Here is a 13535-nt window from a genome sequence, read left to right on the forward strand (position 1 = left end):
TCCGAGCACCAACTGGCGTTGTTGGAGCCCAGGGACAATCATGGTGCAGGCCGAGGCCTACTAGGAGCCAGGTGTAAATCGGAGGTATTTTGACTTTGGAGGGAGCAGGACACTTTGCCCTCCACACAGCAGGGGATCAGCTGACGTTACCGAACCCCACTTTCACATGAACGAGTGTTTTTTTCTGTGTGGACAGCACTTCCGAGCACCAACTGGCGTTGATGGAGCTCAGGGACAATCATGGTGCAGGCCGAGGCCTACTAGGAGCCAGGTGTAAATCGGAGGTATTTTGACTTTGGAGGCAGCAGGAGAGTTTGCCGTACACACAGCAGGGGATCAGCAGACGTTACCGAACCCCACTTACACATGAACAAGTGTGTTTTTCTGTGTGGACAGCACTTCCGAGCACCAACTGGCATTGTTGGAGCCCAGGGACAATCATGGTGCAGGCCGAGGCCTACTTGGTGGCAGTTTTAGATTGTTTGTAGGCTACAACAGACTGTCAACGTGCTCCAATTAGGCATCTGTCTCCACTCTGTTTCCAGGATTTCACGTGACCACCAACACCGCCAGTTTATGCGTACAGCAGCCGTCTGCCCAATCCACACGTGTTCCTGTGTTACTGGGGTTCTGTAATGTCAGCAGATCCCATGATGTGTGTCTGCCACTGTCTCCTGCTCTGTCCACATTCCCACCGCTTGCAGTGGGAAGGTGGACAGCGCAGGAGACAGTGTCGGACACACATTGGGGGATCTGCTCACGTAACAGAACACTAGGAACACAGAAACAAGTGTGGAATGCGCGGACGGCAACTGTGAGCAGGAACTGGCGGTGCTGGAGGTCAGGGGAAATACTAGAGACAGAGTGGAGACAGAGGCCAAATCAGAGAATGTTTAAATCTGAAGTAGTTACAATTTGAAGGCAGCAGCAGTTTGCCCTCCACACAGCAGGGGATCAGCTGACGTTACCGACCCCCACTTTCACATGAACGAGTGTTTTTTTTCTGTGCGTACAGCACTTCTGAGCACCAACTGGCGTTGTCGGAGCCCAGGGAAAATCAGGTAGTAGGCTGAGGCCTACTTGGTGGCAGTTTTAGATTGTTTCTACACTACTACTAACTGTCAACGTACTCCAATTAGGCCTCTGTCTTCACTTTGTTTCGAGTATTTCCTCTGGCTTCCAACCATGCCAGTTGCTGCTCTGAAATGCCGTCTGCACAACCCACACTTGTTCCTGTGTTACTGGGGTTCTGTAACAGCAGCTTCTCCCTAGAGGTGAGTCAGGCAATGTCTCCTGCTCTGTCCACTTTTCCACTACAAGTAGTGGGAATGTAGACAAAGCAGTAGACATTGCCGGACTCACCTCTGGAGATGAGCAGATGTTACAGGACCCAGGTAACACAGGAACAAGTGTGGATTGTGCAGACGGCACTTGAGAGCAGAAACAGGCGGTGTTGTAGGCCGGAGGAAATACTCAAAACAGAGTGGAGACAGAGGGCAAATCAGAGAACATATTAAATCAGAGGTAGTCAGAAGTTGTAGGCAGCAGGAGAGTTTGCCGTTACACACAGCAGGGGATCAGCTGACGTTACCGAACCCCACTTACACATGAGCGAGTGTTTTGTCTGTGCGGACAGCACTTCTGAGCACCAACTGGTGGTGTCGGAGCCCAGGGAAAATCAGGTAGTAGGCCGAGGCCTACTTGGAGCCTGGTGTAAATCTGAGGTTGTTTGACTGTGGAGGGAGCAGGACACTTTGCCATACACACAGCAGGGGATCAGCTGACGTTACCGAACCCCACTTACACATGAGCGAGTGTTTTGTCTGTGCGGACAGCACTTCTGAGCAACAACGGGCGTTGCTGTAGCCCAGGAAATAAAGTTCAGGTCATAGAAACATGAACACAACAGGAGACCTGGATCTTGTTGCCAGCCAATTATTTATTCTGGAAGAGGACTGGCAAATTCAGGTGAGATCCAGGCCTTGTTCATTTTCAGAAAAGTAAGCCGGTCAACATTATCGGCGGATAGTCGCGTGCGACGGTCTGTTACCACACCACCTGCAGCACTAAAGACACGTTCCGATAATACACTGGCAGCAGGGCAAGCCAGCACCTCCAATGCATACTGGCTAAGCTCTGGCCATGTATCCAGCTTAGAGACCCAATACTTGAACGGGGAAGAGCCGTCTGGGAGTACACTAACAGGGCAAGACAAGTAGTCTGTCACCATCTGACGGAAACGTTGCCTCCTGCTGACTGGAGCCGTCTGTGATGGTGTAGCCGTTTGTGGCGGTCCCACAAAACTCTTCCACATTTGGGCCATACTGGCCTTGCCTTGTCCTGCGGCACTGCCTCTGCTACCTCTTTGTGCAGAGCTTCCTCCACTGCCTCTACCCACATGGCTGCTTTGAAAAGCACTACCAGCAACACTTGCGGGGGGAATGGAGAACATGATGGCCTGCACAAGTGTTTCTTGGTACTCCTGCATTTTTTGCTCCCGGTTCAACTGTGGTATGAGGCTTTGTAAGTTGTCCCGGTAGCGAGGATCTAGGAGGGTGTACACCCAATAATCAGCCGTGTGGAGAATGTTGGCGATGCGGCGGTCATTTAACAAGCACTGCAGCATGAAATCAACCATGTGCTGCAGACTGCCAACTGGACCGGAAACGCTGTCACCAGCTTGAGCCAGCATCTCAGCCTGCTCAGCATCACCCCACCCTCGCTGTACACACTGACTGCTAGAGCCTTGTGTACCTCCCTCCTCTGGAGAGATGTGTTCCTCCTCCTCCATTGACTCTTCGTCATCCTCCTCACTAAGTGTCCCCTGCCTGGGCCTTTGTGTGGAAACACGTTGCGCAGACTTGCCAGAAGCAGATGGCATTTCTGACTCCTCATCCTCGACCTCTTGAAAAACCTCCTCACTTAGTGCTTGTAAGGTTTTTTGAAGCAGACAGATAAGGGGGACAGTCATGCTGACTAGTGCATCATCTGCACTGGCCATCCGCATGGAGTCATCGAAGGCACGCAAAACTTGGCAGATGTCCCTCATAGTGGCCCACTCAGTGGTGGTGAAGTGTGTCCGGCGCACAGTGCGACTTGTTTGCGCCTGATGCAGCTGGTACTCCATTACTGCTGCCTGCTGCTCACACAACCGCTCCAACATATGTAACATTGAATTCCACCTGGTGGGGAGGTCACATATGATGCGATGTTCTGGCAGGCGGAATCGGCGTTGCAGAGATGCAATGCGCGATCTTGCCATGCTGGAATGCCGCAAGTGAGCACACTCTAGGCGAACCTTGTGCAGCAGTGCATCAAGATCCGGATAGGCCCTCAGAAAGCTCTGCACGACCAAATTGAGCATGTGTGCCAGACATGGTATGTGAGTGAGGTTGCCTAGGCCCAGAGCTGCCACTAGATTTCGGCCATTGTCACTCACTACCAAACCTGGCTGGAGATTCGCTGGCACAAACCACACATCGCTCTCCTGCTTGATGGCATTCCAGAGCTCCTGTGCTGTGTGGCTCCGATTCCCCAAAGAAATTAATTTAAGGACGGCCTGTTGACGTTTGGCCACACCTGTGCTCATATCTGGCCTAACAGGCTCATGCAGTGCTGATTCCGAGGAACTAGAGTAGGAGGAGGACTCAATATGTACAGACTGCATTCCCGCAATCCTTGGAGTTGGCAGAATACGTACAGAGCCACTCTCCAGATCTGTACCCGGCTCCACAACATTGACCCAATGGGCAGTGAGGGAAAGGTATCGTCCCTGTCCATGGCTACTGGTCCACGCATCGGTGGTCAGGTGGAACTTGCTACTGACGGCGTTTAGTAGCGCATTTTTAATTTTTACCTCCACATGCTTTTGCAGGGCAGGGACGGCTTGCCTGCTGAAATAAAAGCGGCTGGGCACATTGTAATGTGGAACTGCCAATGACATCAAGTTCCGGAAGGCGTCCGTCTCCACCAGCCTGAATGACAGCATCTCAAGGGCCAGTAGTTTGGCAATGCCGGCATTCAGAGCCAGTGCTTGGGGATGGTTTGCCGAGTATGGCCGCTTTTTCTCCCATGCCTGTGCTACCGATTGCTGGTGAGTGGCCTGGGAGTGTGCCGATGACTGAGAACGTGGTTCAGTGGGTGGAATTTCACTGGGTCTCTGGACAACAGTGGCAGTGGTTCTTCCATGGCGTTCCAGTGAGGAAGCCGAGCCAGCTGTATGTGAGCTGGAGGAAGAGGCCCCAACACGAGCTGAAGAGGTGGTAGGTGCTGCTGAAGGTTGGCCTACATCTTCAGTGTGTCTGTGTAACTCCACCTCGTGCTTGGTACGCACATGTTTCCACATATTTGTGGTATTGAGGTTGCTCACATTTTTCCCTCGTTTAACTTTCTGATGACACAGCTTGCATATGACAAAGCAAATGTCATCTGCAACTGTGTCAAAAAAAGACCATGCACTGCAAGTCCTGGGAGCGCCCGTTTTCTGTTTTGGAAGAGGATTGCTCCTCACGGGTGCCAAAGTGGAGGCTACAGGCAACCAAGTCTGCCCCCGCCCTCTCCCTCCTCTTTTGGCCGTTCGGGGAATCTCTTCCTCAGAGCTGCTCCCACCACCTTCCTGTGGCTGATGCCATGATGGGTCAAGGACCTCATCATCTCCACTCCCCTCTTCAAGCACCAGCTGGTCCTGGGTTGTCTCGCCAGCACCGTACGCACCAGAAATTGGCAACTGAGTCTCATCATCATCAGATGAGCACTGAGGTGTGCTGACAATAGGCACTGGCCCACCCGCCTCTTCAGATTCAGAGGGACAAAGCAGTTGCGCATCACTGCATACTCCCTCTTCTTCACGCTCAAGAATGCTGCTTGGCTGGCCACCTCTTTCCAAGCCAACAGATTCTGAGAACAGAAGTAAAGATTGAGATGGCTCCTGTCCAGGGCTCTCAGACTGCCTGGGCAATTTGGCAGGTGGTGAAGAGACAGATGGTTGCTCTTCAGTGCTCTGGCCCTGGGAGGATGCGGAAGTCATTGAAGTGGATGCGTTAGCTGCCATCCATCCGACAACGGCTTCAATTTGTTCGTCACGCAGCAGTGGGGTACAGCGAGGTCCTACAAAGCTGCGCATGAAGTACTGTTGCCTGGTAAAAGTGGGGGATGCCGGGTCACTGGTGGCCGCAGCAGACACCGAATCCCCACGTCCTCTCCCTGCTGAAACTCCACGGCCACGACCACGTGCCTTACTCCCTGCCTTCTTCATCTTGGTAGACTGATAAAGATAGGCAGAAAAGTAAAAAAGGGGTGGCTTAGTGTTCTTATTCCTGAACACCTGCTAACCAGTATAAGAAACACTAGTTTGGCTAAGAGTGTGTGTACTACACTTTAAGATGATCTAATGTGGCCTACACAACTGTAAAGTGGAGTGTTTGGTGAACTTTATTTCCTTCCTTTTCTTTTTCCCCCCAAAAAAAAAAAAAATGTGACCAAAGTTTGAAAGCTATAGTATCACAAACTTTTTGGAGTGATTACAATGCAGGAAGCTAACCTACAATGCAATTGATGAGGCTCCAAAAAATAGGGTGATACTAGTCTGGCTGGCCCTGAAGGGCACAAGCCAGCAAAAAGCCTCCTCTATCTAATCCTATATAGTGTTTGCAACCAACCAATGACAATGGATGCGGATGGAAGCACACTAATATAGGAGCAAAAATCTGGCTAAATTTGCTGCAAAAAAGGACTATGTATGAGGCAGTGACTCACGCTGAGCGGACTACAACCAGCGGTGGCTGTAGAACACACTGCAACGTGAGCTGCACTCACACACAGAGAGACCTATCAGACAGCCAAAACCAGTGCAGAGAAATGGGCTATAGCACTGAAAGGCTGCTGAAAGGCTCCGCTGTCCACTCCTTTAGTGTTTGCAACCAACGTATATGGATACATATGGAAGCACACTATACAGGAGAAAAAAAAAGCAGCAATAAAAGAAAAATGTGTATGAGGCAGACACACACGCTGGGCGGCCTACAAGCAGACGTGCCTGCAGGACACACTACACAGCGTGGGTCTGCACTCACACAGCCCTTGCAGACAGCTATTAAAACAGCGCTGCTGGGCTACAAAAATGCTACAGTGGTGGATTATGTAGCCTGGGTAGAGCAATAGATATGTTTGATGATCGCTATTTCTAACTGTCCCTCACAGTCTTCAACAGCAGCCTGTCCCTAACTGAATTCACAGCAGAGTGAACCCGAAATGGCGGCTGCTGCGGTTTTTATAGTGCATCATGACATCATTTCAGCAGCCAATCACAGCCATACCAGTAGTTAACATGCCTACATGCCTAACAGGATGTGCCCACACTTCTGAGGATCCCCATTGGCTGAATCAAGTCGAGCGGGCTCCTAGCATTATGGGAACTTCCGATTCCGGAATTCGATATGAAAAAAGTATCGGAACTAAGTATCGGAATTCCGATACAGAGAATATCGGCCGATACCCGATACTTGCGGTATCGGAATGCTCAACACTACTTATTACCAGAATGTATAAATTGCTCCAAATCATGCGTGACTATTCTATGATTCTACCATAACCAAATTGCAACTGGATGCTTCTCCATGGACACCTTCTATTATCCTCTTTGCTTTGGAGCACCCATCTTGCTGCAGCCAGATATGTAAATATACTTTAAATGTCTGCCATAGAACATACCTTATAGCATCCAAGGGTTAAATATTAGCCTACCAATTCTTTGTTTCTTTTCAATGTGAGACCTCAACAGTAAACTTATTCAGCTGCCTGTGGACTTCACTATATATATAATTATTGTGGTCAAAGTTCATAATTTGGCTTTCATGTATCTTATTAGTTTTGTTCCCTGTACCCCATTATAGTAATTTTTGGGTATAAAGACCCTGACAAATCCCAGTGCACTTTTGGGTCTTAAGGCCGGAGTCACACTTGCGTTTGGCTGGTCTGTATCGGGCCGCTTACTTCTTCCCTTAAGCTCTGCCTACACTCCGCCTACTTCTGTATGCGTCCTGCCTACCTATTTCTGTTCTTTTGGCGGGCACGTCAAAACGACGCATGCGGACACATCCGCATACAACGCATGTCCCTGCGTACCAATGTTAAAGATAGGTACGCAAGACACATGCAGAAGTAGGCGGAGCTTAAGGGAAGAAGTACGCAGCCCTACGCAGACCAGCCAAATGCAAGTGTGAACCCAGCCTAACAAAAAATGTCTCTACCTTTTGGAGGCTATCATTCAGATATGGTTAAACACAGTTCTACCAACTTCCAATTTTGTTTGCAAGCTTTCCTTTATCTTTAAAACTGTTTGGAAGGACCCCCTCATTGCACAACAGATGAAAGAAACAAGCTTTTTAACACCCAGGAAAGTTTTATTGATATCCTACCAAGCTATAAAACCTGTGTTGCCATCACAGAATCTGTGATTGAACCTGTTCATAGAGCCTTAGCCCCTTGGTGACCAAACCCACATTTTCATATCTGACATGTTAAATATGTAGTAATAACTCTAAAATATTTTAAAATTTCACTGTGAAACTAACATTTCTAAAATGTTTTAAAATTCCACTGTGAAACTAACATTTTTTTTCTGACACATTGTACTTTTTATTGGTAGTAAGTTTACGTCGATATGTATTGCATTTCTTTATAAAATATTGGAAATTTGATGAAGTTTCAAAAAATTTACAATATTCAAGCTTAGTTATGCTATTTCTAGACAAAAAAAAAAGTTAACAACTGTTCCCATATGTCTTATTAATGTCAGCATCATTTTTTCAAACATTCTTTTTACTTTGCTAGGATTTTAGTAGGGTTAAATAATTAGCAGCATTTTTCTTTTAAGAAAATTTACAAAATGTATTTTTTAGGGACCTATTCATGTTTGAAGTGACTTTGAAGTGCCTTTATATTGGAAATCAACCAGATGTTGAACAATTCAATTATTTAGCACAAAAATAAGCAAGTTTAATTAGTTAGCATGAAAATAAGCAAGTTTGCAATTGATTTGTATTCCCTATCTGCATTCATTTTCCTGCTACTAGAACTTTTATTTTTCATAGTGTACAGCTTGTTTTCATGGAGCTAGACCACCAGAGACTGGCGGAGTTTGTGCACTAGTTACATTCCATGAGATGAGTTAACTCCTAACATACCAGCCACATCTCTCGAGCCCATTGATTTCTATACAGCAGTTAGCTGCCTACCTTGCTACCCCTCTCTCCCACCCAGCTCCTGACAGTGCTCTTATTAGACCTGCATATACCAATATCAGCGCACTCTCTATCCCTCCCACGGCACCCAGAATCCGTAGTTTCCGCAGCATTTCTCCTAATCACGGCTCTCACTTTCCTGAGTTCTTGTTCAAATGCCTTGTTACGTCTGTGTGTAAATATTGTGATAACAGTGTAGACTGTGTTGTCAGTGTAGAAAGATTGAGAGATGAGAAAACTCTTGGCAAATACTTCCGGGAGCATTATATGCCCTAAAAACAATGAGGTCACTCTTTGAAATATTAACGTGGGGAATCCATTCACATTAAATGGTTGGCTGGTCCTGCCGCAAATTGACGGGTGGTGTCTACTTTCATCTAAGATGTTTGAGGCCCTTTAAAAACAAGCGATTTGGTTTTATAACTCCAAGTTTAACCCATTCTTTCTAATTTTTTGTGTTTAAATGGTTTATTTTTATGTGAAAAGCAAATAAAACCATCTGATGCAGGCTCTTAGGCCGGGGTCACACTGGCGTGGAATACGGCCGAGTGAGAGGCGCTAAAAGCACGCATTAGACACAGACCAATGATTCTCTATGGGGTCCCTCACACCAGGCGTATATTTCTCATCCGCATTCTACGCTCCGTGCCAATCACAGCATGCTGCGATTGTCAGCGTACTACGCCCGTAGTACGCCAATGCAAGTCTATGGGTGCGCAAAAAATACGGATTACACACGGACCACACATGTGACATAAGAGAAATACGCACCCGGTGTCTTTTAGCAAAGCCGGCAATTCAGTGCGCTATACAGTAAACTCACACTGACAGTTTTAATAAAGAAACGAAAGAATAGATATATACACATAGAATACATATATATACTGTATATATATATATATGCATTCTATGTGTCTATATCTATTCTTTGGTTTGTGTTATAAAACCTGTCCTATGGCTCCATTATATGTCCATTTTGAAAGCCTGCGAGAAAATCTCGCCATACGGATTACATACGGATGCTTACATGCGCAAAATACGCGACCACACCTTGCTTACGGACGACATACGGAGCACTGTTTAGGGGACATTCATCCGTATTACGCATGTAAAATACTGACCGTATTTTGCGTCGGTTAGTGTGACCCCGGCCTTATTTGTAAATCAGGTTGTTTTTATGGGAGTCGAAGGTGGGTAAAATGCATTGTAGGTGGTCTACAGCATGAGCAAAGTTTTTGTTTTATTACATAGACTTAATGGTATTTGCCTTTTTTCATATCTAAAGAAATTGATCTAAAATATGTGGTGTACAATCTAATATAATTGTGTTTGGTTATGTATTAATATTCATAGAGATGCCGAATAATAACGTCTACATACTCTTTAGAAGCCTTCGCCATTTGAATATTAATACACCATCCTTCACACATCAGTAAATATGAATAGTTTCTTTCAGATTACTCTTCATAATTTGGCTGAGGAGAAGACCATTAGTCATTAATCTTTAGACTTTCAATGAACCTTCTTCAGAGGTGACAAATCATTGTGAAAGCACATCTGAGGCGGTTAATACCCACAGTAGCACTTATTGCTTTCCATGTCCGTGTTTAGCATAGGTTGTCACTTTTACTTTGATTTATGGGAAGTCATATTAGACCGAATATTTATTTTATTTATTTATTTTACTCATATATAGCACCATTAATTCCCAGCGCTTCATCATCACTGTCCCCATTTGGACTCACAAACTTCATAGATTTCTTATCAGTATGTCTTTGGAGTGTGGGGTGAAACCAGAGTCCCCAGGGGAAACCCACGCAAACCCCTTGCAGATGTTATCCTTTGTGGGATTTGAACCCAGGACTCCAGTGCTGCTAATCACTGAGCCAACGTGCTGCCTATCTGAAAAATGCAGGTTTGATCTTGGTCTGTGCTGCCTTGCGTAGATTAGGACGGGGCTATTACTGTCATTAATATTATGTGTCACAGTAAATGATATCCTGCTTGTTTTCTTATATAAAAGGACACATTTTCCCTTTGCATATACCTTTTTTGCTTGCGGTACATTTTTATATCACAAGTGTGGCTGTATGCTGTATCTCATAAATCTTACTTGCTTATGTATACACTGATTGGTTTTCGACATGTATCATAAAGGATTTGTTATATCTTGTTTTGCAGTGATGCGGGACCCAGTAGATCTTTAGAGGCTTCACATGACATGGGCAGCACTGAAATCCTTGAAAAAGGAAGCACTGAAAACCTCAGCAATGGGACCAATAGTAATGTACAAGCCGCTACACGCTTGGCCAAGCGCCTCTACCAGCTGGACGGATTTAAGCGCTCTGATGTTGCAAAGCACTTGGGGAAAAAGTACGTATGATGACAAAAGACGTATAATGAGGCCAGAAACATAACATGCATGTAACTGACTGCAATTCACTTTCCTGGCTTGTAGCTCAATGACTGCCTGGAAGTTTAGCTACTAATATGAGCTAGTTTCTTCTACTTGGCAAACAGCATCTGTTATGGAAATTCATATAATATTCAGATGGATTCAGGACCATTGTAAGAATTCTAACCAACTGTAAAGAAATATTTTTGTAAAAATTAGAATCTTAGTGTATGCACACACATTAAGTAGGAAAACAATGCGTAACAAACACGTTTTTGCTGCGTTTTTTTCCCATTCATTAGAAAAAGCCGCAAAAGCTTGATGTGTGAGTATACCCCTAGAGTTTCTTGAAAATGTTTTTTTACAAGGTTTGATGCAGGTTTTATACTATATAAGCTAGTATGTAGGAAAAATCCTACAGGTCCAATGTGTGAAAAAGTGATTGCCCCCTAAACCTAATAACTGGTTGGGCCACTCTTAGCAGCAATAACTGCAATCAAGCATTTGCGATATCTGGCAATGAGTCTTTTACGTCTTTTGAGGATATTTTAGTCTACTTCACTTTGTCAGGCAGGTCCTATTTAAGTGATTTCTTGATTGAGAACAGGTGTGGCAGTTATCAGGCATGTGTGTGACTAGGGAGTTTGAACTCCGCTTCCCAGAGATGTGATAAACCACAGTTAATTTATGTTTTAAAGGGGGAGGGGGAACAATCAATTTTTCACACAGGACCCTGGTTTGAATTTCTTTTTCCCTTAATAATAAAGACCTTCATTTAAAAACTGCATTTTGTATTTAATCATGTTATCTTTGTCTAATATTTAAATTTGCTTAGTGATCTGAAATAGTTTTGTTTGATAAACATGCAAAAGAATAGAAAATCAGGAAAGTGGCAAATACTTTTTCACACAACTGTATGTGTCTCTATGGTACAGGATACATAAGCTCATCCTAAAGTTAGAATCTTCCACCAGTGCACTGTTTCTTTCTGAACTTAGCAAGAAGTGTGGGACAAATTTGGCTCCAGAATTAAACTACAGAGAGTTGGTTTTTAGCTTTTAACCATGGAGATACGTATGTCTATGTGAAGCAAAAAAAGAAGAAATATGCAGCACTCACCAATGTAGCTGAAAAACTGTGAGTCTTTATTTCACCTAATTTCCATCAAATGTGTGGACATGCAGGACGTGGAGGAATGCTAGGGGAGGGAGGTGCAGGTGGACCCGTAGAAGCGAGTAATCGCGAAACGGCCGTTGTCCGGCACCTCCCTCCCCTAGCATTCCTCCACGTCCTGCATGTCCACACATTTGATGGAAATTATGTGAAATAAAGACTCACAGTTTTTCAGCTACATTGGTGAGTGCTGCATATTTCTTCTTTTTTTGCTTCACATTGAAATATTCATTTTTTTTCATGCAAGCACCTCCATTTTTTGACTGAATAATATACAGCAATACTTCAGATAAAGAGCTCCGTCTGGTAATGTGGTGATTTGTGTGCCCTAGTATGCCGTTCATCTGTTTGCTCTTTGCTGGGAAGATACATATGTCTGCACAGTAGTTGTAGACACAGCTATCTGGAAAGTTGCTTCATTTAGGGAATTTAAGAAAAATATATTTGTGAAAAAAGTGAAGTCCTTCACCCCGAAGCCTGTTTTCACCTTCCTGACCAGGCCAATTTTTACAATTCTGACCACTGTCACTTTATGAGGTTATAACTCTGAAACGCTTCAATGGACCCCACTGATTCTGAGACTGTTTTCTCATAACATATTTTACTTCATGATAGTGGTAAAATTTCTTTGATATGACTTGCATTTATTTGTGGAAAAAGAATGGAAATTTGGGAAAAATTTAGAAAGTTTTGCAATTTTCAAATTTTACATTTTTGTGCCCTAAAATCAGAGCGTTATATTGCACAAGATAGTTAGTAAATAACATTTACCACATGTCTACTTTACAGCTGCACAATTTTTGAAACATATTTTTTTTGTTAGGAAGTTATAAGGGTTAAAGATGACCAGCGATTTCTCATTTTTTTTCAACACAATTTGCAAAACCGTTTTTTGAGGGACCACCTTACATTTGAAATTACGGTGAGGGGTCTATTTGACAGAATATACCCAAAACTGACAACATTCTATAAACTGTACCCCTCAAGGTGCTCAAAACCACATTCAAGATCTTTATTAACCCTTCAGGTGCTTCACAGTAATTTTTAGATAAAAATTTTCCTTTTTTTTTTTTTTACTTTCGCAAGGGTAACTGGAGAAAATGGACCATACCATTTGTTGTGCGATTTCTGGTGAGCATGCCGATACGCCATATGTGGGGGAAATCTACTGTTTGGGCACACAGCAGGGCTCAGAAGGGAAGGTACAGTGGAAACCTCCAACAAGTGACACAATTTTCGAAATTAAACCCCTTAGTGAACTTATCTAAATGTGTATTGAGCACCTTAAACCCACAGATGCTTCACAGTTGTTTATAATGTTAAGCCGCAAAAATATTTTTTAGCTCCAAATTTTGTATTTTCACAAGGGTAACAGGAAAAAATGGAACCCAAAATTTGTTGTGCAATTTCTCCTGAGATCACTGATACCCCATATGCCATCGAAAGCTACTTTTGAGGCGGCACAGTGCAAAGATCAGAAGGGAAGAAACGCCATATTACAGTGTAGATTTTGCTGCACTTGTTTGAACTCCCTATAAGTGACCCCATTTTACAAACGAAACCTCTTAATAAATCTAAGGGTGCAGTTTTTATATTGACACCATAGGTCTGTCACAGACTTTTATACCACTGGGCAGTGAAAAAAAACCATTTCCATTTTTACCACTAAGATTGTGTGTTAGCCCCAAGTTTTACATTTTCATACTGGGAAATGGGTAAAAATGACA

The 13535-nt window shown here is 44.4% G+C and overlaps 1 protein-coding gene across 3 annotated transcripts in view; it reads left to right on the forward strand.

The window, feature by feature from the left end:
* The window catches only part of PSD3 (pleckstrin and Sec7 domain containing 3), a 662461-nt gene that overhangs the window by 263808 nt on the left and 385118 nt on the right, over positions 1-13535 (forward strand). For all 3 annotated transcript variants that reach the window (XM_073543269.1, XM_073543278.1, XM_073543289.1), the window contains one exon: positions 10422-10613. In XM_073543269.1, the coding sequence (XP_073399370.1) occupies positions 10422-10613 (192 nt within the window). The remainder of the gene's footprint in view (positions 1-10421; positions 10614-13535) is intronic.

Source organism: Dendrobates tinctorius, unplaced genomic scaffold, assembly GCF_039654945.1.
Source record: "Dendrobates tinctorius isolate UK_male_01 unplaced genomic scaffold, ASM3965494v1 ptg000011l, whole genome shotgun sequence".
NCBI lineage: Eukaryota > Metazoa > Chordata > Amphibia > Anura > Dendrobatidae > Dendrobates > Dendrobates tinctorius.